The 25,243-nt window shown below is 41.4% G+C and overlaps 1 protein-coding gene across 1 annotated transcript in view; it reads right to left on the bottom strand.

Annotated features, from left to right (window-relative positions):
• LOXHD1 (lipoxygenase homology PLAT domains 1) overlaps positions 1-25,243 on the bottom strand; it is a 118,487-nt gene that overhangs the window by 77,926 nt on the left and 15,318 nt on the right. Inside the window, exons 4-12 of the mRNA XM_033011102.2 lie at positions 24,429-24,577; positions 21,691-21,814; positions 19,610-19,860; positions 18,484-18,619; positions 15,364-15,524; positions 14,273-14,359; positions 11,961-12,096; positions 10,070-10,224; positions 6,754-6,914 (exon numbers count right to left, since the gene is read on the bottom strand). Of these exons, the coding sequence (XP_032866993.2) occupies positions 6,754-6,914; positions 10,070-10,224; positions 11,961-12,096; positions 14,273-14,359; positions 15,364-15,524; positions 18,484-18,619; positions 19,610-19,860; positions 21,691-21,814; positions 24,429-24,577 (1,360 nt within the window). The remainder of the gene's footprint in view (positions 1-6,753; positions 6,915-10,069; positions 10,225-11,960; positions 12,097-14,272; positions 14,360-15,363; positions 15,525-18,483; positions 18,620-19,609; positions 19,861-21,690; positions 21,815-24,428; positions 24,578-25,243) is intronic.

Raw genomic sequence — 25,243 nt, 5'->3', positions numbered from 1 at the left:
CCTATGGCAATTGGACTTTAAACTTCCATTTTTACAAGAGGAGAGACCATGAGAGCCCTGCTCCTTATAGATTAGCATCTATTGTGATGTCCGTCTGCCTGAAAAGCACAAACTCCATAATCACAAGTTATTCCTGTAAATGGGCAGTCTCAGACTCTTGAAAACATTGACCTTCGTTGACCAGAAATATTTGCAGCTTTATTACAACATTTATAGCATCTAAATTACTAAACCCCCCCCCCCCTTTTTTTTTTTTTTTGGTGTTTGCTTACTCTAGTTTATCATCACTTTTCCCTTCCTTATAGATAAGTATATAACCCTTTTTTTCTCGACCAGGAAGGGGATGAATTATATTGTTCCCAATTTCGGGGCTGGGTATGTGGAGGCAGCTGGTACCAGCAAAAGGGAGAATTTCTTTTGTTTCTCAACATTAATCTAATGATCCAATTAGAATAATTAAGAAGAAGAGCCAGGCAGAAAACAAAATGCAGCATGATTTCAAGGGAAAAAAATCTGAAAAGAAAATTGTGGGCAACCAATTGATAACCTGTTAATCTTCACAGCTGCTACTTCAGCCTCGGTGATGAAGGAATTATAGCCCAAACACTATCATACTCCATACAGCAATCATTGTACAACAACAGCAAGGACCCTGGAAGAGGTTTCTCACTTTCTACTTCAAACCCAAACTGGTGCAGCATTCGGGATATCCCTGTAAGCATCTGCTCAGGGTCAGGATCCCCACAGCAGTGAATTGGGGCCATTTCAGTCCCCAACATTGCACCATGAGCGCAGGTGCTATTCCCAGAAAGTCCGTTTTTCCTAGGTACATAGCTGTCTGCAGCAGCATCTCTTTCATTTAAAAATATTGTTTAAAACAAGCAGGGGTAAATGAAGGACAAAGGAGCAAGCTCTGACAGGTCATGTAGGGTATTTAAATTGCTATAATAATTCCCAGAACTAGAAACAGAAAAACAAACCCCCAGAAACTGTTTCTTTTTAAAGGCAGGCACACAGCTGTGTGGATGACACCAGACCACAGAAGATCTGCTTCTGCACAAACCCATGTGGGCTTCCTGCAGTGTCACCGTGCCACAAATGTTCTTCTTGGCTGACACTCACACCAAAAATGAGGGGAGCTCACTTTCTATTTAAGTTTCCACCTTTGACTTCGCTGATGAGCCAGCACACATGGAAACCAGCAAACGACCCTCATAACAGGGATATGGGGACATGAACAAATGTCTGCTAAGAGATTGTATCCCACTGGTAATAAGCCAGCACAGCTTACAGTCATGACCAGTCGGACTCGCTGTGATGACCAAGAAGTAACCAGATATTTTGGAAGACCAATGGGTCTCCAATTCATCCATCTGAAGGAATGTTGTCTTTTTAGCCTCCTTCTCTTCCTTCCCACCCAGAGGAAAACAATAAGCACAGAGAAACCATGCAAAAAAACAGCACCAAGAAAGAAATCCAAACATGAGCTAGAGCCAGCTGGTCCTGGAAGCACTAGTAGCAAAGTTCTCATGCAAAAAATGTGTATACAGCCCCACCACAAAGACATGCATCTCCACTCCCAGCTCCTATCTAAGCTTTGGTGGGTTGTCGGGTATGCAGTCTACCCCGTATTCTTCCCTTTCACTCTGTAAAGCAGGTGACCATGTGCAAGTGGCTTGAAAAGGGCTCAGCACGAAGGTGATGAACATGTAATGATCACATGGACCCCATGAGAGAGTATCATATGAGGTGTTGCACCTCAGTGGAGGCTGAGAGATATAGTAGGGACAGAGAAAAATCTGTGGGGAAGACTATGAAATTGATGTCAAGAGTTGAGCAAGGGAGGACAGGAAAGGAGCATGCTAAGAATCATGTTGTCTTAAGAAAGGAAATCTTTATTGATGTTTTGAGGTTGGGGAAATTTTTTTTTACCTGTTAGAACTGGTCCTTAATACCTCTGTACCATGTAGTTCTTGATGGTGGCTCAGGATTCACGTCCTTGGACAGGTATCCAATGGCTAGGGGATCACATCATCCCAAAAGTCAAGATGGTACCGCGTACATGGATGATAACTGGGAGGACCCAGAAAATTTGAGCCTGAACTCCACCACCCCAGGACCATTGAATTCAACATGGCCTTTAGGAAGACAGAAGCTTACAAGGTAGATACACTTCTGCTCTCCTGCTGCTGGTTTTTGTGTCCTGCAAGCTGCTGTTTCTGTTGCCTGTGTACATGCTGTTGTCTTCTGTCACCTTCACCACTGTTGATGTTTTAGGGAAATGTGGGATGAATCTGGTTGAACTGCTTCTGCATCAAGGTGGGACGATGAAAACACATCCCACAAGAAACAGATCTCTGTGTGCAGTATGACAAATGCTAACTGCTTTGGCAGTGAGGACAGATGAGAAAAGCTAATAAAAAAGGAGGACACATCCCTAGATAAAGAAATTCCCTCTACTAATGTTGGTAGCCACTGATGGCAAGAGAAGTATGTCTCAGACTGGAGGAGGAAGAAGGAGGCTTATCAGCAGAAGTGACTTAAGGTTTCTTACTTTGTTTCAGCCAAGAGAATAGCCAGAAGTGGCAGAAACACTATTTTTTCCAGAAGATGACTTTAGTGACAGAGAAAATATTTGGATGAGCAATGCCACTGTGTTCCTTCCCCTTAGAACACATGCTGCAATATCTTAATTATACTTCAATGTAATTCCAATAGTGAATCACTGAGCAGCAGATTACAACCAGGGGTTTATAGTCTTGCACTGAACACAAATGGACTGACACATTATAAACACACCAAGCTACAAAAAAAAAAAAGAACTTTTCAGTGTAGTGCTATCATATTCCTAGCACAAAAGACCTGCCAAAATATTTTATTTTATCAGATGTTCCATACGATTTCAGTGCATGTAATTCACATGCCACTGTAGGTTTTGCAAGGATGTAGTTGTGTCTTGTATCACATACTTGGCTCTAAAGCGATATTGTATGTCCAAAAACCCAAAGTGGACACAAATATGACATGAAAGCCACTTCAGACAGAATTTCTATAGGATCAGAGTGTCAGGGAAACACTGGAAAAAAATATGGCAAGACGTCATACATAGCACTTGAAATCCAGCAAATGATAGCCTGCGTGCAATTAGAATGATTAGCACGTCCATTAGATTCAGAGATACATATGTATTTGTGTGTGTCTTTAAATATAACCTATATATAAAAATATGTGTGAAATCAATAGACATTTCAGTCTATTTTTAAGCAACAAAAAGAGGTTTCTCTTGATCCTTTGTATGATGAACACGTTTGGCATTTGATTGAATAAATGTTTTCACAGGAGTCGCCTAGTGTGCCATCCCATTCACCGTCTATCTGTTGTTCTTCAGAGAATTAACTATGTTCCCTTATGCTTGTGCTGGAGAAAAATAAGGACAGTGCAGTCCATATGCCTAGGAAAAAAAAAATGTAATGAAGTATCATTGAAGATTTCTGTAGAGCTATAATGATTTATAGCATATAAAATTCTATCCTATCATGAACTCATGTCTTTGCATGATTGAAAATTCATTTCTGTCTGGGATATAAATATTATAAAAAATAGGCTATTTCAGAGAATGTCAGCTAGTCCATTCCTGGACTTCCACAGAGGCTTGAGGAGAAAATGAAATCTGAAGAACTCAGTTCTGAGTTTCAAAAACGTTTGACTCCAATTCTGGGGTGAAAGGCGAACTTCTTCATTTTGAACTTTCTAGGGGTATTCATAATCACAACACCTAAACCACATAAGGTATTTATAAGGTATAAATTGTTCAGTTGTGCCACTGAATGATTCAGTATTCAGTCCCTAACAGCATGGATATTATAATGTCATGTGGTCATATGGGAGAAATAATACTGCAGTGCATCCAAGTGATGTACTAGTAATTCTGCAAATAACTCTTGGAGATGTTACTTTCATTCACTTCTTGCAAGCACGGATCAAGTGACCGCTTTAAAAATCACTGACTCTAAGAAGAGCTACAAGCCATTCCCTTTACAGCCGACTATTTTAAGAGTTGAAAGCACAGGCCCTCGAGTCATTTCTCAGTGGTCCTCCTGAATCTGACACAAACTCACAATTAATCCATTTAGCTCCTCTTTATCTCTGCTGGCTCCCTTGTACAACAAAGACAGTTCTTCTTATAGAGCTCTTGTGAATATTAGGTAATAGATGTTTCTATAGAGTCATAAAAAATCTTTCAATTTAGAAAACAAAACATAGCCATGTATATGATTATGTAAATAACAAGAACAAAGACCAGCTATATACAATGAAGATCTACAAGGATAACCTACAGACCTTAGTTATAGCAGAAGATGGTAAGCCAGCTCTCTACTACAGTATCTGCTCTCCACATGCTGATACAACCTAGTTTTTACAGAGGTAAGAAGGCTGTGAAGCTTTCTGCACAGGTGAGATGTGTTTCTGCTGGAAGGCATTTTGTCCTCTAGCTGTCTCACAATAGCAGCTAAGCAGCAGAAAGTCAAGTGAAGCAGCTTTCAGTAAAGACAGAGCAGCAGAAGTTATTTTCTCCGGATCATGCAACTGTGCTGTGTAGAAGAGTGTGGAAGTTAACCAGATCTTGGAGGTGAAGGCAGTGAGAACATCAGCATGTCTACCGGTTGGCCACAGGCTGGCCAAGCAGAAACAGAAGCTTCCCTGGTGTCCCCCAGATGGAGTCTCTACCCTCGCTTACATTGGCTTACTAAAAGAAGGCTGCTCTTCTTGGCCAAGTCTTCTTCAACATCTTGTTTCTGAAGAAGCAGGTGAAGCAGACCTCTCTGAGCACTTGCCAAAGCAGCGAGGACATAAGCTGTCCTTGGCCTACAGGACTGGAGGGGAACATCCAAATGCTGCAGGTCATGGAGATGTTTCTCCCTCACATGGAGGATGCAGTGGGTGAGCACCTTCGCTCTCAGATATCTCCAGACTCCATGACGACACCCGTATACTGCGATGATGCCCCCGTCTCTTGAGAGACACAGGCACCAAAGAGAGTGAGAGGGAGCAGCTGTCCCTGTGTTTGGAGGTGATCAGTCATGTTACCTTCTCAATCTGAGAGGAAGAGATAATGCTGGCACAAGGACAGCAAATAAAGCTGCACAAACAACATTGATATCACTTGGAAAAAGAGACATAAAGAAAGGTAAGAAGAGTGGAATTCCATCACTTGTGACTTGAAGCCTGAATGTACACCATTAACATTTTGGGTATAAGGTCCTGGGTTTTCTTTTTCCCCTCCTTTTTCAGTCCCTGGCCTGAGGGGAATGCCCTGTGGATTCTGATACTTCTGATCCACAAGTGTAAAGCTAAGGGGAATGGGGTCATCTCTCCAAGCTGAGGGAAGACACCCAGTTAAACAGTCAAGTAAGGAGACAATTCAAAAAGAAATCTTCAAAATGAGCCAGCTGCACAGTGCAGTTAGACACAGAAATATCTCTGGAGTCTGAGCAAAACAGCTCTTCACATGGACACTTCATGCCCAAGTAAAAACCTGTCTAGATTTCTTGCTTAACTCCATAAAACATATGGTTGTTAAATATGTATCAAAAGGCAGCAATGACAACATGGTGGTTTGTTCTTTGAAAAGGCAGAGACTGGATTGCTTTTCACAACCAAGATGACATTGCATCTGCTGTTCCGTGCTGTCTCCCCGGCGAGTTTGCTCTCTGATGTGATGTGACTTTAGCAATGCAGAGAGGCTGGGGCTGGCTCCTGTTTTGCATTTGGCTGACTGTCCTCATTATTGTGGAATTCTTGATTTACAGTGACAAGAGACAAATAACCAGCTTAGCGGTTTTACTTTTGTGAGCAATTTAAAAATAATTATGTTTGCGTTTTATAATTCCACTTGTCCCCTAGGAGATGACTTTTTAGAACAAGTACTTGGTATTCCTAAGTGGAGCTCAATGAACTTCCATCCTACAGGGTGGACATCCTGACAAGACTAGTGGGACTTTACAGAACACTAAACTACACTAAAGTTAGCCTCTTATGTTTTCACCCATTTCTCTCTAGTTTGTGCTGCAGTGTTGAGGCAGACCCTAGTTAGTGCCAGGGCAGATGGTACATCTCATTCCCCATGGGGAGCCTCAGCACAGCACATTTGTTTCGGCCACTTGGTTGGCTACGAAAGAGAAGAATACATTTATACCTCACCCATAGGGATAAGTTACAGCCCTCTGCTCAACTGTTATCTCTGTCTGCATGATACGGATTTCCCTTCATGCAAGGAGGTCTCAGTATGGCAGCATAATAATTTCGCATTCTCCCAACACAAAAATAGCATCCCATTGCTCCTGGAAAGATGGGATGTGCATGTGAGGGACCAGAACCTCATCCCACACATGCAATAAAACTAGCAGATTGCAGCAGATTGCACAGTGTGTTTCTGCAGCAAGCAATTGCAGTGGCACTGTATGTGGTACTGGAAGGTTCCATTTTACCTTTTGGAAATTCTCTGTATTACTGAGCTAATTGGTGAGAAGCTCACAATTCAGATTGTTGTTTGTTTAGTAAGGGGACTTATCTGTATTTTAAACCTCCCAATCCACACTCTTTGCTTTCAGGCTTAGCAAAAATAAATGGATGAATAAATAAAAAGGATTAAGCTGTGCTCAGAAAATTCCAGTCTTGGAACAACAGCTAGGCTCTTCAAACTCTGGCAAATGCATAGCTGGAGGAATAATTTGAAAGCATTTTTTCTAGTACCTGTAGCAGGGGAATTCCACAGCCTCACTTTCTGGCTGTCCTTCTTCCCTCACTATCACTTTGGCAAGGTACCAGCCACTGCTTCCTCCTTTGCCATCATGCCCTATCCTCACCCTCCTCACCTGCTTCAGCGTTACTGCTTCAATGAAGAATTCATCAGCCTTTGAGAAGGAGAAGAAAAAAGGTAAGGTAATATTTCTGCTTCAAAACAAACAAACCAACCGAATTTATTATTGCAATCAAACCAACATCATCAGCATGCTGCAAGATAATTCTTTACAAGATGAAGGAGAAAGTATGAATTAATTTACTAAAGAATGAAAGCTTGAATATTTGTGCTAGACGTATAACATTAGATTTACAAATATACGATCTGCCAGCATTTTACATCTCCCATGTCATTGCATGACCTCCACAACTGTAAAAAATAAAAGTAATTTGATGATTAAGAAATTCATACAGAGAGGCAGGAAATTGAAGTTCAAACCTCTGCTCAGGTATAAGCTTTCTGGGAAATCCAGGGCAGACTACTTCCAACCAAATCCACAGAGGTATTTAGAGGTACAGTTCAAAGACATTACCCCATGTTAAATTCAGATGACGTGGACTACTAAGCATAATTAAAACAAAGCCATTTCCTGGCATGCAAGCACTGGCGGCAGAGGGTATTTCCAGCTGCTCCATAAGTTGTGTTCAGAGGTTGGTGTGAACATAACCCAGCAGCTAAGTAACCTTAATACCTTACAACAGACATGAATGTTATGTCTTTATTTTTTTTCCCCCTACAAAAGCGCTCACATCCCCGACCTACAGATTATCCCAAGTGGTGTCCCCTCAAGACCAGAGCTCTGTTGCCCAAGAGTGTATGGGGAGCAGCAGTTCCACATGGCTGAAGGAAGAGAGATGTATTGAGAGAGAGAGTTACTCCCATGGGAATCAGGCCAGACAAGTATCTACTGTACATGTACAAATGTACACACGTGTATGGTAAACACACATCACATCTGAAGCATTTAGCCCAGCAGACAGACATGGATGCTGTGGTTACCATCTGGCTGAAGTCCCTCGCTAAGTAAGAGAAAGCTAACCAAACAGTGCAGTTCGTTCGTTCTTCATCTCCCAAAAGCCCATGAAGCACATATGGGGGTAGCATATATCCAGATACCTCCCAGAAAGCATGGTGGCAAGGCAATATTTATTTAAATATTTCAATTTAGTGAAACAGTAGTAGTTTTTCTGTCATTCAGGACTCCAAACTGACTTTTAAAACAAAGACAACTAAACATACAACCACTGTATTAAGTGTTAATTATGGGCTTACATACATGAACAAGTGCTACTTACATAATCAAAACTGCTGAATTTGGGATTTAAGGTATCGAAACCTCACTGAGTCAGTCTAAATCAATGAACTCTAATTCTCTAGGCCTGGTGTTCATCTTACTTGTTAACAACTGATATAAATTAATGAGTAAGTAACTAACCTGAACTACAGCAGGACAAACACTTAATTTAAAGGCATCTTTAAATTTTACCTTCTATACAGGCTGTTAGTTTGCATCTGCAAGCAAGCTTTTCAAGTCAAATTGGTAATCAAGGTACTATTGGTTTAAGTGGCTGTAAATTAGAGACCACACTGATTAGCTACATTTCTTTTTAACAGGGCAGCTGAGTTAATCAGTGTAGATGTACTCATCCAGTCTCTTGAACATATGAGCTCTAGGTTTGTCTGGATCAATCCTTAAACAGCTTCCAATTAATTCACCAGCTTTCAGCTCCTTGTGCCAAGAAAGCAGTTTTCCATTAACAGGTTCCATTTTACTTTGTATCATCTGGATAATATTAATCACATGAATTGATTTCCAAAATGAGTTCTGCATTTTTTTTTTCCACTTCATGCAAGTTACCCTATAACTCATTTTTCAGAGTAAAAATAAAATAGTTATCATTTGTGTTTAAAATATTTGTTTCTTCTGCAAACCAATCACCCATCATTCTTTGGAACTCCATTCAAACAAGCGTGAAACTACCACAAAAACATGACTCAGTTTGCTACCATTTTGACAAAACTAGACTTTGCCAGATGACAAAATGCTGTCCTTTACAGCTTGGATCTACCTTTCTAAAAAAAATAAAAGAAAATCTATAATGTAAGTGCATAGGCAGAAATATGATGTTTGTAATGCCCATGTCTGCAAACCTTTATATCATTTAGAAACAGAATGAACCTTCACACTATGTAAATGTCATGTGTTTCCACAGACAGATCTTACAGGCACAAAATCTTTGATGGAAGTTCTCTTAAAGTCTAAAAAACTCAGTGATTTCAGTGAAGAACTGGAAATTTTGGACACTCAAAGGCAAATCCAATGTGCTAATGCATATTTCAGAAGCCTAAATTCAGCAGTCAGTTTTGAAAAAGAGACCTCCTTTTATCCTCAGTTTCTTTCCATTTCAAATCTTCAATCAAATAATGACACAAAAGATGGGAAATCTGCAGAGGTCTGTGATCAGATTCTCAAAATCTCCTCCAGGAGATACTGATTACATTTTACCAGTCTAAGTTGGACTCTAGAGATCCAAAATGTGCCTCATAATTGAATACATATTAAGTACATTGACCCCATAGATCAGATCAGCATACTATTTGCTTGTTAATGCTGCAAGGGCTTTAACTACAGTTTGACCTCTTCATTATCTCCATCTTTCCAGGGAACAAGCTCTGTCTTTAGTTCTGGCCATTTCCACCCCCTCCATTCAAGACACAGGCATACAAAAACATGTTGAAAACCAGATTGAAAATAAGACACAAAAAGTGAGTGCAGAATGGCTGAAGGGAGGAAACCAGAGAAAATATAAAGGAAACATGTTAGGCTTTCAATTTTGATTTTCACATTAAATAAGATGCTTTTTCTTCCTTTGTCCTGGGAGCCACATTTTTCACATAATAGATGGGGAGGGTGGGGGGGAGTGGAAAGGCTCCCTCTTGTTCTTGGAAGATGGACAGTTTTCCTGGAAGCCTTACCCAATCTGCAGATGTAATTTCATCAGTCAGTACTTAGGCAGGGAGCAAACCAGGAGACTCTCATGACCATACACATGTCAAGCAAGGGCATACTGTACCTGACATAAACCTCCCTCCCACTGCAACCTCTTATGATGTTCTGTGGACATGATTTATTTCTCCCTACTGCCCTAGCTCAAACTGGCAAGGAAATCAACCAAATTTACAAATACACATATCAAAAAAAAAAAAAAATCTACAAACGGTCACACACTTAAAAACCCATTTTAAGGAGCTGCTGTGTTAACTTACATTGCCTTTCTCAAATTTATTGACACTGTTGATGCAGTTGTAGAGAACACGGTCTCCTGTGTCTCCCTGGTCACCGATGAGGCAGATAAAGACGTTGGCATCTGTGCCACTCCCACTTACCGTCCCAGTGCAAACCGTCACCCGATATTTTATCACTATAGAGACATAAATCAATAAAACAATTTCAGCAACACTGTTAATTGCCATTTAAATTTACTGCATTTTCCACAGACTTGCAATTAACTTTAAGTGTTCATACTTCCAGTTGGTAGTTCTGCTGATGTATTGACATTTACACTTCCATATTATCACTAGGAAAAGAAAAAAAAGCCAAAATAAGAAGGCCTAAGATGTTAAGAAACCCCATAAAAAGCCCTCCAAATGATGAAACAAAAATGCCATCCCCTTCAGATAAAACCTCATGAATTAGAATGCATAGCCTCCCCAGGGCCCCAGTCCTCCTACCTCCCTTCCTGAATTTCTGAGAGGGTCCTGGTGACAGGGGATCTTGTAACAATGTGTTTGGGGAAATAATTTTCAGCATCCAAGGGTGCAGCAGGCAGACAAAAGGGTTAAAAAGAGTCAAGAGCTCAGGTACCCGAGGAACAGGCTGTTTATGTTGGCTTTATGGGGAAGGACAAGCCCAGCTGGCCCCATCTCCTTGGGACCCTCATAGTGCAGGAGGTTAGATTGCCTCCTTGTCACCTTTGAGATCTTTATTTAGGATTTTGCAGGATGTATTTTGAGCTGCCACCTTCCTCGCCCTTTCCTGCCCACCCATCCCATTGAGTGAAGGATTTCCAGAAGAAATTTCACAACAAAGACCAGCCTTCAAGAAAGAGAGACCTTCTTCTCCAGCATTGGGAAGGGACAAGAAGCAATGCTGCCACCCTCCTTCCAAAACCCTCCTGCAAGCCCATCACACAGGTGCTGCATCTTGCCTCTGCTCAGCACAACTGCTCCTCATGGGAAAGTGCCTGCATTTGAACTCAACAGCCCTCTCCACAGTTGATTAAAAATACATTTCAAACCCAGGTTTATTTACATTTTAATAACATCTACAATTACACTTATTCTTCCTTTTCTGAGGAACTGCTGAACTGCATGCAGATCACTGAGTTCATCGGAAATTACAGAATAGAGGAGAATCATGGTTTATGGAGTGTGGAGCCCCATTGGGTGCTTAGGTGGAAATAAGAGAAATTCCAATGGCCACCTTGAGATATTCTACTCTCCAAAATTCTTCCTCCAAGTTCATTTAGTTCTTGTGACACGAGGTCAAGACAGAATTGACCACTTTAGGAAGTCAATGCAGAGTTCTGCAGCTTTCCTTAATTAAATCACCAATTCAAGCATAATTAACCTAATAAATAGTTTAGATCTCTCACACGTACCAAAAGTTGCCAATGCTCTTGCACAACTGTTCTATGCAACTTCCTATACATTTATACATATAGCTGCATAAATGTGGATATAATTAAATAAAACTTTAAAGCCTCAAAATCACTGTTAAATGTTAGACTGCATTTCATCTGAGCTTGATTTTCATGAACATCCCTTCAAACCTGGCATTTCACATTTTAAGAGAGACTGGGAAAAATACAAGCTTGGAGAAAAAAAAAAAAAAAAAAAAAAAAAAGCTCTGAAAACAGTTGTGCTGTGGCCAGACCTCTCCCATCTCCCACTACACAGAAATGTGCTCAGAATAAGATCCTGGGATTTCTGAGGCTTCATGCAGCTAATGATGCACACAGAAAATACTGCAGAGAGAAAGTGCCAGAAAGAGAAGCTAATTGAATTGCATCGGTCTGCCTGCGCATCCCTTACACAAAGAGGGTTTCTTTCTATTCAGGTCCTAAGCGAGCCCCTGCACGGAGCCCGTGGCTCTCACCTGGCATGACTTCAGTCACTAGAGATCCCTCCGCAGGGAGCTCCCGCACAATCTCATTGTCTTCTTCATTTATATCTAGCCAGCGGCCACAGTTGAATGAGTATTTTTCTTTTGTCAGCGTTTTCAGCAGAGTTACCTTCATTAAACCAAAACACTGCATGAGTTCATAAGCTTAGAGACAAAAACGCAACAAGCTCCTGACAGGTTTTTGCCTGGGAAGCAAGGGTAGGTAGCAGCAGAGAAATAACACACATTAATAATGAGATCGTCATTCCAACTCATGCACCGCAGTGATGCATGGAGCAAAGTCTGTCATAGCTGATGGCTTTTCATTCCTTCTTTTCCAGTCGCTCCATGGTGTTGTGAAAGATTTGATGGATACCATGGCTCTTAGTAATTGCTCGTCATATGCCACTGTATAAACCCACAGAGCAAATCGTGGATGGTGTTTGCACTGCTGGCTCTCAGCTTAAAATCACTGCATGGCACATTAGGAAAACAGCCACAAAATGGAAGCAAGCATGATCAAAGATCTGCAGTAGCTTCTAAAGGAGTAATGAGCAAATAAGGTGGGGCTCTGCAGATAGCTGGCAAAATGGGCTAAGGGAGAGTATGATGGATGAAGGTCTACAGAGTCACAGATGGCATGGAGAAGGCAGAGGGGAGGTCAACTATTCTCTCTTCTGCTACAAGAAATACAGGGCATCAAATGATGTTTGTAGAGCAAAGTTCAAAGCAAACAAAAGGACACAATCCACCCCTGAACTCCTTGTGTAAAGCTATTATGGTTGCTGAAAGTTTAAATGGTCAAGGGGAGACTGGAACCTTTGAGCAAATAAAAACCTACTAAATGCAAAACATTTAGTAGATCTGCTCAGGAAGTCTTCAACAGAAACTGGTCAAAAACTGGAAGAATGTTAGGGGGAAGTATCATAAATGCTTGTCCTTTTTTTACTGATCTCTATCATGCACTTGTGTGACACAGGAGAGAGGATGTTGGGCTAGATGGACTTTTAGCCTGACCAGTGTGGCTGTTCTTGAGTTCTTGTAATAGAAAATGGAAGCCTGTCCTAACATGAATGGAGCCTGACATGAAATGTGTGAGGACTGGATCAAAGCATTATTAAGGCTTCATCTAAATTCCTAGGTGCTAAAATGGATGCACAAGTGATGGGCTTCACATGCAATGAGCTTGATGCCTCCAGAAAACATCAGACTGTCTGTATATGGGCAGATTGATTTAATGCATTTTCACCAGCTTTGCTTAGACAGTTTGGCCCAAAGTGAATCCTAGACACACTGGCAGGTACCTCTTGTCCTCTCTGAACAAAATTTCTGTTCAGGAAAAGAGGATGTCCCAGCAAAATATATAGCTATGGAAGGTCTATGCATTCTTGCTCATCATCTGTGAACAAAAAAATAGAGACTGTTGCATTGGCTCAAAGTCTGACCAGCACTTTCTTTTTGATAAGGACCACAGCCAGACACCTTCTCCCACCACATGGTGAACACAGCAGTACTTGATGCCCTCTGCCAGCTGGAGAGGTGTTTGGTTGTGTACGCTTTCTCACCTCCCTGACAATGCAGGAGAGCAAGATCTGTCAAAGCACATTAGAGGCAGGCATGAAAAAATCTCTAAGCGGTAAATTTTGATTTATCATCACAGTTACTTATGAGTGCAGTGAAAAGTGTGGTTTTTAAGTGCAGAGGGCATCTTCCAAGCTCTTCAGGAGTATGGGTGAAGCCTAAAGATGGCAGGTTATGCTCTGCTGTACAATAAGACTCTGCAGTAATCAGTTTACCAGTATGATCAGCCTAAATATGCCACAGGAGGAGTGGGTTTGCCTCCCTATGTAGTAATGATGTCTGAAGAACAAGCGAAAAAACCCCTGGCAGCAGTGAGGGGAGACTACAGTGGTCTGATGCTGGAAGGATGGGGAAATGTGATTTTCACCATCAATCTGGGCTGTTTGGAGCTGCCATTTCCCATTGCTCTCATTTCCCATACACAGCTGGGCTGAACTGAGAGGGACAGGAAGGAGAAGGAATTTTCTCAGAAAAAAATATGCAATGAACCCTTCTCTCCCCACATATTTTTGCAAATGCTATGATGTGCTCTCTTCACATCCCATTTTCATTTAGGATTTCCACTTCCGCCCCTTGGCCAGCACCATCTGTAAAGGGAGGCACCTCTGACCACTGCACATCAAACTCAGCTGCCAGCTGGGGAACGCAGTGACCCAGGACTGTCAGTGCAGACCTCTGTGACCAATCTGAATTTTCAGGTCTACCTGCCCTTGATGTCCTCTCACCTTGTTTAGATGCCAGCCAGCAAAGGGACTTCTTTTCTCATGCCATATCCGAAGCTTATAAAATGTTCCCAGATCAGGGAGCTCGATCTACAGAGCAGAAAAAAAAGTGCATTATCCATTTCTGTAAGTCAGCAAGACATGTACACAAAGGAAAACTCCAAACATCTTTTAAGAGCCAAATCAGAGAGGAGTCAAAACTAGACTAAAAAAAAAAAAAAATGTTCTTTAAAAGTAATAAACTCTACTCTGCAAAGGTAGCTTGATGCATCTCTTTTCAGGACAGAGATCATATAAATGAAATCTATACAACTTTGATCATGAGAGCTCCTTGAAACTACTCCTCCAAGTAAGAACTAAGGCCAGTTCTCAAGTTTCAGCTCTTTCTCAAGCAGGGTTTGCAAAACAACAACACGCTTCCCCTCCAGAAGACATCTATGGCTGCTGGTGCAAAATGAATAAATGTTTGGGCTACAACCTTGCATTAAAGTCTGTTTCTCAATTTTTCTCTGACCAGTTCCCAGTTAACTTTTAAACATATTTGTTCCTAAACACAAGAAGACCCTCCCCAGCCTCCAAACTCAACATGGAGCCCCAAACATTCATGGAGGCTCATGTCCAAGGAAGCTGAAGACCAGATCATCAAGGAGAGGAAACACCACCACAGCTAATTCTCCTCTAACTAGCTAATGACCACTTAGGCACTGGACAAGAACATATATAAATTATAAGCTTTAGAGAGGCATGGTCTAAATGGCTGGAGCAGTCTATAACATGAGTGAGGCTGTGTCTGAGGGGGAGATGATCTTCTTCAGGAGGCACAGAGGAGATATGGTACTCAGTACAACGATGACTTGAAGTAATCACCACCTGAGCATCCAGGAACACCAGCTTAATCCCTGTTTGGAGAAGACAAGCCATATCCATAGGTGGGGAAATTATTTGCATCACCACCAAACTGATTAACTTCACCTCCAATTCAGAAGGATCTACTAAATTAAAGATCTCTTGTTGATGATCTTCTGTGCAGGGTTGAAGCTAATGCCCTGGAAAACAATACAAAGCCAAATTTACCACTTGAGCAAGATTCATACCATGAATTTGTCAGTCTGTCCAGTTTCAAAGTTGTCTGAGTTGTTGTCCAGCTTCATCTCATCTGATTTCCCCTTGTCTCCATAAATCTGGAAGAAGATGGTGGCATCTGTCCCTGCATTCTTAATGTCACTTGTCCAGATCCACAGAGACCAGGGGCTTTCTACAAAGAAAGGTTCAAGACATTTTGTTTAAAAAGTAATTTTTAAAGGTGTTCTGGTAAAAAACAAAATTCTCATTCTTTCCTCCGGGTGGTAGAGAGAGCAGGATGGTGTGATAGATGATCAGGACATTTTACTCTTCTCTGCACAAACATAATCAGCTTCTACATGACATACAGGAATGAGATTGCCTGGAAATATAATTCTGTGTTTTCATTTAAAATAAAATAAGAAAAATCATAAACCACCACTTTCCAGGTGAACCATATTCTTCTGTGTCATACATTATTGACAGAGTAATCCAGGGATGTGTTCCATCTCTGTAGTTTCAGTATACTTCTCTAATACTTACCACTCTAGTTTTGAAGACCATTTTAATGCCAGGGAAATATTATAATCTTTCGTTTTATCAATGAGAAGAGTTTCTAGTTACTTGTCTATGGTGCAATGCAGCTCCGGGTAGCCCCTAAAACCTGCTCCAGATGATCTGTGTCTGAAACAAGGAGCAATATGGATACAGCTACATATCACCTCATCTTGAGTTAATGATCCTTCCTGACATGGAACCAAGTACCCGAGATGTGCAGGACAGGCTGACTCAGAGCCCATTCGGGTATCCTTAGCCAGGCTGCATCGTGTGGGGCAGACAGGCTCGAGAGCTATGTAAAGATATTTTTCAAAAGTTTCTATATTATTTAAATGCCTAAATACCATCTGACTTCAGTTAGCCCTTCTATTACTTTAAGTGACATGCCCAAAGATCATGGCAAAGCTACAAAATTTTTAGCTCTTAAGTCTTCACCCAACATTTTAACTGTAAGAGTAGTCCACCTGCAGCAACTTTACATTAGTTTTCATATCAGAGCATGGTTGCATACATAAAGGTGACTTTATTTCCTCTAAAGAGCCCCTCATCTGCATTCTTTATTGATAATAATGTGTTTCACTTCTGCAGGCCTTGCAGCACCTACAGGAGAGGGAACAGGCTTCTTTCCTGACTCAGACAGCAGCTGAATTATTAACAAATCCTAATGAAAGAATTGCTAACCCTTTCGGTATGCCCGAGCCCACATGAGCACGGCTTGACCTTCAGAGCCCAGAATGGAATATAAAAATATGATGACATGCATATAAATTAGATTTTTACAGATCTACTCAGCATTTGACTTTAAAAAGGAGGCAACCGCTACTCAAAAAAATGAGGGGGGAGAGGGAAGTCTCCTTTAGAAAAAGTTTTTCCTCTATTTTAATAATATGCAAAATGTTCGTGACTGCTCCTTTCTGAAAAGCACCAGCAAGTTTTATCTGAGCAGAAATGAAGCTAAGGCAAGTTTGCGTATGGCATGTGATATAGCAGCTTGCTCTCCCTGGGGAAAAGAGCAAGGGCAATGCAGACACCAGAGACTTCGCTCATCTGTTTGGTTTGGCCTCCCTGACCCCTTGCTGAAGGAAAAGAGAAGTGATGCATGCAGGGAGGTGGAAAAGGGAACTTGTACCAGGATTAAATGCTGATAGAGGACTGTCAGGGAGAAACCACACAGGGAGAAACCACACAGATAGGTCTGCAGCTGCCAGAGGAGACCAGGCATTTCCCCAAATAGCCATCATCATCTTCTCAGGGCTCACTGGGCACATCCTTCTGTTTCCTATCACTTCACATCAAGGGATCTAGGCAGTTTGGAAATTCTCAGAGCCAGAGCAAATATTCCCCAGGGCACAAACACCAGGGAGGGCTAGACCTGACACAAGTTTCCAGGAGAACACTCAAGATAAGGGAGGGAAGGAAATAAAAAGAGACAGAATAAATACAAGCTACACGTCGAGCTGCAATCCGCTGGAGGAACAGCTTGCAAACGCTGTGCAGGGAGCCATTTCACCATGGATACCCAAAGTGAGGGTGAACCAAGCTTTGATCAGCTCTACAGAAAGGGACAGTCCTGTATGCATGGGGAGATAGGCGAGATGACATAATAGGTCTTTTCTAACTCCAAGTCTTATGCTTCTATAATCTGGCAGCTAAAGGTCACAGATTTCTCAAGGCTAATGCTCTCTGTCTATCTCCTGCAATGCAGCAGCAGGGGAATTAGCCTGTCAATAACAATCAGAGCTGATAATAGAGGGTTAAAGGTTGCCAATGCTTTAGTTAAATGGACCGAGACAGAGATGCAATGTGGTTATAACACTGACTAACATTTAGATAAAGTTTATTTAAATGAACTGCTGTTTAAACAGGAACCCACCCGAAGCATTCGGACTAAACTGTATCTATTACCCTAATTCAAATGTTCTGCTTACACATAAGCACTGACACGGGCGAGATGACAGAAATCTGATCTGCTCTGTGCAAAACCAGCCAGTGAGGTTGGGTGCTGGGGTGGTGTGTGGGTGGGTGAATGTGCAAGTAGCTGCATGGCACTTTCTGGCACCTCCCAGCAAAGGCATGACATTGACTCCCCTTAAAGAAGAGGCTTCAAATGCAGCACTCACGTGTCTCACGTTTGGCATCTGGACAGGACTAAGAGCTGGTTTTTTTCTCTAAGGCCAAGATTCAAAAAGTTGAAGCTGGTGGGAAGAGTTTGGTTTTTCTTCCTGTTTTCCCCCAGGTTTGTCGTTTTATTATATTTGGGTTTTGTTTCATCTGGAACAGGAAAGCTTTGCTTCTGTAGTGATAAGAAACATAGCCTGGCTTGTCTGCAAAGGTGAAATGGCAGCAAACCCAGAAAGGCTGCCAGCTCAAATTTCTTCCCTTAAGAAAATGAGTGCAGTTCTTAAAAATATTTTTAAATTGTTAAACTCCCCAGACCAGGATGTTCAAAGCTGAAACTCTTGCAGGACTCAATTCACTTGAGCCCCTACTTGACCACGGGTCTACCCATGTCATGTTGCATGGGTGACACCCAGGGTTCTGCTGCGTGGGAGGTGAGGGGGTGTCACAGGAGGCTCCTGGGCACTTGTACCTACTTTTCAGTCTTTTCTGGCGCAAGGAGACCATTTCGTAGAGCTCCCTCTCTATGAGACCATCTCCTTCATCTTCATCCAGCCATTTCCCACATGGGAAAGTTTGCTCAATACCAGTGAATGGGCAGTAAACCACCACCTAGGAAAAGAGACTGCGAAGGTGAGTTTAAATATTCTGTAACTGGCAGCCCATATGACTTTGATACTGAAAACTTCAGTAGCTACAGCAAAGACAGAGCTGGAGATCTTGGTCCTGCTCTGAAAATCAGGTTTTCTGAAACAACATGAACTGGACTGGTTGCATGATTCCCAATTTGGTGTATAGCTAGGACCCATCTGTCCTGTTATTCCCACTCTTCCAGAAGTACATCAAAATGGGTCAACCAAGAAGAGGTAAAACACCACGAGGGGAAGGGAACAGGGACAGGGAATGTGGCTGCAGGAGTCAGTGTTGTGTCAGTGTGCAGCACACACCCTGCGCCACACCAGTACACAGTAGGGTTCAGCAGGAAACACAAGATGCAAAAAGGCTTCAAACACAGCTTAAGACGGTTTTGCTTTCCAGGAAAAATTTCCTCCCAGCTTCAGGTTAGGCAGCTGCCTCCCACTCCACCCTCCCATTATCTCCTGTTGATTTTGTACAGGATCTCACATCACATATTGCTCCACTACCTCCCAGTAACAGCTGTGGTCAGCCACTTTTTTTTTTTTTTTTTTTTTCTGAGCTCCAAAGCAGCATCTAAAAACTTCAGGAAAGTCTGAGTATAGATGATAACTTTGAAATGGTCAGCACAACCTGAGGCTGCATTTCTGTCTGGCCCCTTGGGTAAACATCTGAAGGTGCTTTTGGCGCTGAGCAAACAATAATCTCTATCTTTGTGACTGCAAAGGGGCAATCAACCCAATTAGTGAGTGATTGACTTATGCATCTAATATGCCTTTGAGGCAATCAGCTACTACCATGCATTATGTATAATATTGACTTGTTAAACCAGGGATATTGTAATCCAAAAAAAAAGAAGAGGTTTGTTGGTTTTTTTTTTTTTTTTAACAGTATTTGGTTGTTGGGATAGGGTTATGAATAGAAAACAGTCTGACATCTGCCTACCGACAAACAATTTAGTCTCACCTTCTCACAAAACCAGCCAGAACTGACACCGCAATTATCATGCCCAATGCTGACTCTGCTGAGAGGGCTGAGAAGAGCAGCTATCTCCACGTTAAAGAGATCTGTCCTGGCACGCTCAAATTCACCTCCTTCTAAGAAAATCTTCCCACTGTTCTTTAAGCCTTTGGAGCCGTGGAGGATTACGTGGATCTTGGAGTTTGTGCCAGCTCCTCTGATATCTCCTGTCACTACAGCAACGTTGTACACAATACCTGAAGGAATCAAGAATTTGGTTAGGAAGAAAAGAAGGGAGGAAAAAAGGCTGAGAGTAATAATTTTGATTGGATTTACATTGGGTTTTACTGGTTTCCCACTGTCTTTTTAGATTTTGACATACACACAGTACAATGCTTCTGTTGTTTCTGTCCCACTCATACCTCTGAGAAAAGCACATACCTCCGAGAAAAACTACTTTCAGACTGCCCAAGAGAAACAGGTTTGTGGTGACAAATTTCCTGTCACATGGCTCAACAGAAAAAATTAGTTTTTATCACCGTGTGGTGACAATTAGGTGAAGAAAGGTAAAAAAAATTGAATTGGCAACTAAGTTGTTTGATTTTGAGAGGTACCAAGCACCAAACACATCAGAGGATTCTGAGAGGATAGGGAAGTGTTGCTTTAAACATTGGTGGCAAGTTCTGTAGCATCACAAAACTCCTGATACTTGGGCTTAGCAGCCTACAACGCTGCTGAATCCAGTAGGACCTTCACTGTCACTGTGAGACCCTAAAGATCTTAGCAAAACAAGTCTTGGGAGAGGTATTAGCCCAGCTGGAAGAAAGAAAAACATTTCTTAAAAGAAGTCTATATGTGTAAAAGTTTGCTTGTTTTTTTCTAGCTCTAACAGTTGGTCTAAGAAAGATAAAACTTCTTCCTACAAGCCTTACTTCTCAGAAGTCTCATTGACAGGCATATCTTAGACCTGTGTCACGGCATCAAATAAAGAGATACCGCTGTAACTATAGCAGTGTTTTAAGAAGTATGGAAGTATGTATAAAACAGTTGAGGCCCGAGCTAAGTTCTTCCTTTGCTTAAATCTTCCAGAAATTGCAATAGGGACTTTGGATGAAGTAGAAACATCAGAACTCATGCTCTTCTAAACAATCCTCTTTTTGAAATTTATGTTAAAAAATGCATTCAAGCGTGTTTTACTGTGCATATATCTTCAACAAAACCCATGACAGCAAGAAAAAAATGCACAGTCATGAATGGTAAAAAAATAAGGGAAGCTTTCAGTAAATGAATTGCTCTCTTTTTCAGGTTTCTTTCCCATCTTCCCTTAATTTTTCCCAACATGCGTCCTTCAGTCAGGACTCTGCACGCAGACCACTTTCCTCATGCACTTGCAGGGGGAAATAGAAGGCCTGCAGATATTGAAGACCACACAATGGAGTAAGGAACGGCTGTAATGTGCATAATCAAAGTGTTCACCTTCAGTCTAATGAATAAATACAGGCAGAACACTACTCAAATTATCTTCTGCCTCATCGTAAGTTCTTTTATTGACTTTACATCCAGGTTTCTTTTAACAGAGACATAACTTTTGGTTGTCTCTGCTCTAACCATGTTGGATAATAAAAATGCCAGTTTTAGGGCTCAGCACTGCTTTTCTTGATTTGTAAAAGGATATGTTGTTCCCCAGCCAAGAATGTGAAGTACAATATGCGCTACTGGGTGGTACATTGGTGACTGTGGAAATAGCAATCCACTGAAAGCTGGTGGGAAACTTGCTGAAGTACAAGCCGGATCTTTCATCCTCTGCCCATCAGTCCCTTATCCAGGTACACTGGGTGATAAATCAGCATGTAGGTCCTGCACAGGTTTACCAGTGAGATAGGGAAGTGGGAAATGCAATGGTATTTCAGGTATCCTTGCACAAACCAGCTGGTCTGCACAAACCAGCAAACATCACCAGCAGATGCTAAGCTGCAGGTCTCCCTAAGTGTAAGGCATTCAATCTTCTAAAGAAAACATGGATAGTAGCATTAACCAGGCCTTTCTATCTTTGCATTTCCCACCATGGATTCATCCCATGACTTTACCTGTGGCTTCAGTGCCCCCAACAAGAATGTCCCTCTGGATTTTTCCATCATCTTCATCTAAAGCAAACCAGCGTTCAACTGGGAATTGGTACACACATTTATTGCCAATGTCTTCAATGATCACCTAAGAGAAAAGAAACAGCACTTCTCAGAATAAAGTAGACATAGCAAAGGTGCTACAGAAGCGGTGACAGAAGAGCAGAAGCTTAATGTACACACACTTTCACCTGATATTTAATATATTCAATACACAAGCAGATCCCTCTCCACGCCCTAATTAGTACTGATAGAATTTCAGAATATCAGTGAGGAAAACCAGGCTTTTTTCTTTTCTGCTTTTTATTCAGTGAACTCAATCTGCATCTTTTGCAGTGTATGAGACCAGATGTCTCTGCTAGCAAGACCAGCTGGCTGGCCTGTCTTCCTTCTCTCCAGAGCCCATTTGCTGACTACTCTTCTCCATCAGCTGAACGGCAGCTCTTTGTTCTGCTTGGGGAACAGGCTGTCTTCTTTCTCTCTCAGTTTTAGAGACTTGTTATAAAATAATACCAAAGAATTTCAGGACAAATCAAGACCATCAGGTCAGCTTGTGTGACCTAGTAATATTTTGTTATCCCACTCAGTTACTCTGGGATGGAATTATTGCAAAGACAGCCATGAAATCCTGTGGTAGTAGTTTCTAATTTGGAAGGATTTGGCTCTCAGACTTATCTGGATACATATTTTGATGAAATAGGCCAGGGAACAATCTTTCCCTTTAATACTAGATTAAGCCAGTGTTACCCACTTGGAGTTTCTTGCACCTCCTGCTGAGGTATTTCTTACTAATATCTTCTTCTGAGTTCCTGAATCTTGCCATAGAGTTACTTCAGTATTTCAAACAAGTAGTGAAGAGTACTGAAGATTTTCAGCCAGAGAAGAAGAAATCAACATCTCTACTCACCTGAATGGGTTATGTCTTAGAGAAAAAACAAACAAACAAACAAACAAAAATCACTATTAGGGATAGAAAGTCCTTGCCACCTTGCCTTCTCAACAAAGGGGGAGAATCCAACATCTGTCATTGCTAATAGATTTGTGAAAACATTCTTTGGAAATCAGAGCTTACCCTCCTGTCACTCATCCCACACTGTTCTATTACCTGTAGCATTACCGGTTCTCGTTGTACCTCTGGAGACACAGACAGCAGTGTCTGCCAGGGCTGGGACCGTCAGCATGAGAGAGTGGTACTGTGATGGAGAGTTAGACATTAAAATCTATGAGGTTGAGGAGAAAGATCAACACTCAGATTCCCCTCTACCAGCTGATCTTCTTTGAGTTCCTGTTAATATGTATATTCATATATTTAGAGGTGAAAAATCAGTTCTGAATATAAGCCATGCTGAAAACACAGGAAACATGAGGAAAACTTCTCATGATGCTTAGCAAGTTCATCCAGGAGTGACAACGGTAGACTCCCCAAGTATTGGAACAAATTACAGAAAAACGTCTACCAATGGTAGATGATAACTGGGCTGTTTTAGCTCATTCCTCCAAACTTCAAGTTGAACTTGCAAGGCACAAGTTGCCTTTTACTTAATCACAAACATCTCAGTGGTTCCTGTGGCAGAACATAGGATTACCATGTTGGCTGCAACTAGTTACTACTTTAGGCTTTGGGACTTAAGCAACCTAAGCAACATCAAAAACCATGTCATGCAGACTTCATTTGCAATGTGAGAAAGAGTTTCCTTTCCTGCAGGTTTACCCCTCCCCCTCATTTATTTCAGGGAGCACAACAGCTCTGTTTTTCGTCTTCTGCATTTTTCATGTACAACCATTGCAACTTTTAGTGCAGCATATGGTGATGGTGGAAAACCACGTGCTAATACTTGCATTTGTAATACATCAATTCACCCTGTTATCTAGGATTTACAAATTTGGGGTTAGACCTTCAGTGGACTAAATCCAGATGTGTTAAACTACACCAGTAGAGGAAAGAAAATCAGATCAGAGGAAAGAGCCATAAATTTTTCCTTTTAAAATATTACTTCAACTATTTTACTAAAAGTTGCAATACCTGCACACCTTCAAGCAGGAGATTAAAATGGGGAGGAAAGTGGGAGTGGAAGAAAAGAATTTTTGTGGTAGGTATATCTTTTTTGCTGTGTCAATCATAAATCACCCAAATTTGGCCAAAGCTATAAGTCTTTGCAAATTTCCAGTGTGAACAGACTCAACAGATATTTCTTAGACTCTAGTACCTTTACAATCTTGATAATGAGTTAAGTCAGTAGAGTGAGAGGGGGCTTGGAAAACTGCCCCTTATCTTTTAAATAAACTGCTGTTACTAGGACATAAGAAATATTATTTGAGCAGACAAATTCAAGCCTTACAACTGGATTTTCTCACTGCCACAAAGTTGCCTGAGATACTTGACAATGTACCCTAACCCAGAGTGTCCCTTATTTTCTAACTACCCAATCTGAATCTACTGCACCTGATTTAGATGCACCTTACTGGCACACAGCAGGCTGCTGCCAGCCCTTCATCAGCCCCTCTTTGCTCTACAGAAAAAGCAAGTGTTAGAGAGGATACTTCTGGAAATGTGAAAACTTGATTTTTGCCTTTCTCTATAACCAGGAACCTGTATCTCCAGCAAACGCCCTTGCATTTCTTGGCATCAGACAGCTGAGTGGATAAGTGACATGTTTTGATCCCACAATATGTTTATGTTAAATGTCTCAGAAGTAACTAACCTTTGAAAGGAACCAACCAGCAGATCCACCCTTGTTATTATGCCCTATATTAATTTTCCTTAACCTTCCCAAATTCGGAGCATCGAGTGTGAACTTGTCCTCTGCTCCTTTTTCAAAGTTGTCATTGTCATTGTCCAGTTTCCTTACACCTGAAAAAAATTAAATAGAGAAAAAACAAGGGGGAAAGGGTTACTGGCACATGGGTGTTTGTAAGTGAAGAAATACCTAGGAATGTCACCACTGACTGAATCAAATATTCTTCAGGTACTAGTTCTCTGCAACCAGAATCCAAGATAAAGGCAGAGGACTTTATATTCTAATAAAAATGTACCTTTTCTTGAGCACACAAAAGACCAGGATTTTCACTCTAATGTCACAGTTACTTACAGCTCTGAGAGTTTTCAGAAAGATATATCCAGATGGCTCTTGCATCTTTTTTTCATACAACCAGATTTCCCTTTTATTTTTAATGTCTTTAAAAATCTCCAAACAGTTTTAAAAAGGCTTTGGTCACAAGCTTCAGATTTTGACATTTCAGGACACAGGATTCTTTGCTTCATCACACAGGAAGGATTTCTTTTCAAATTAGGACCCAGCCAGGGCTATTGGCTTTTCCTGATCTGACAGGAGTTTGCCTTTATGAAAAGTATTAAAGCGCTGACCTCAGTTGCAACCATCACTGTTCCTGTGCGAGTGATGCTGCGAGTGGGATTGAACCCCTGCGAGGCACTGGTGCAGGGAGAGGTGTCAGAGGGAAATTCATCCCAGTTACTTACCTTAGAAGGGGAGGACAAATCATTTTCTAGGGGTGTTAT

Source organism: Tyto alba, unplaced genomic scaffold (assembly GCF_018691265.1).
Source record: "Tyto alba isolate M040663 unplaced genomic scaffold, T.alba_DEE_v4.0 Super-Scaffold_42, whole genome shotgun sequence".
Classification (NCBI taxonomy): Eukaryota; Metazoa; Chordata; class Aves; order Strigiformes; family Tytonidae; genus Tyto; species Tyto alba.
The sequence above is the reverse complement of the archived record's forward strand: the minus strand, read 5'-3'. Positions and strand labels throughout refer to the sequence as shown.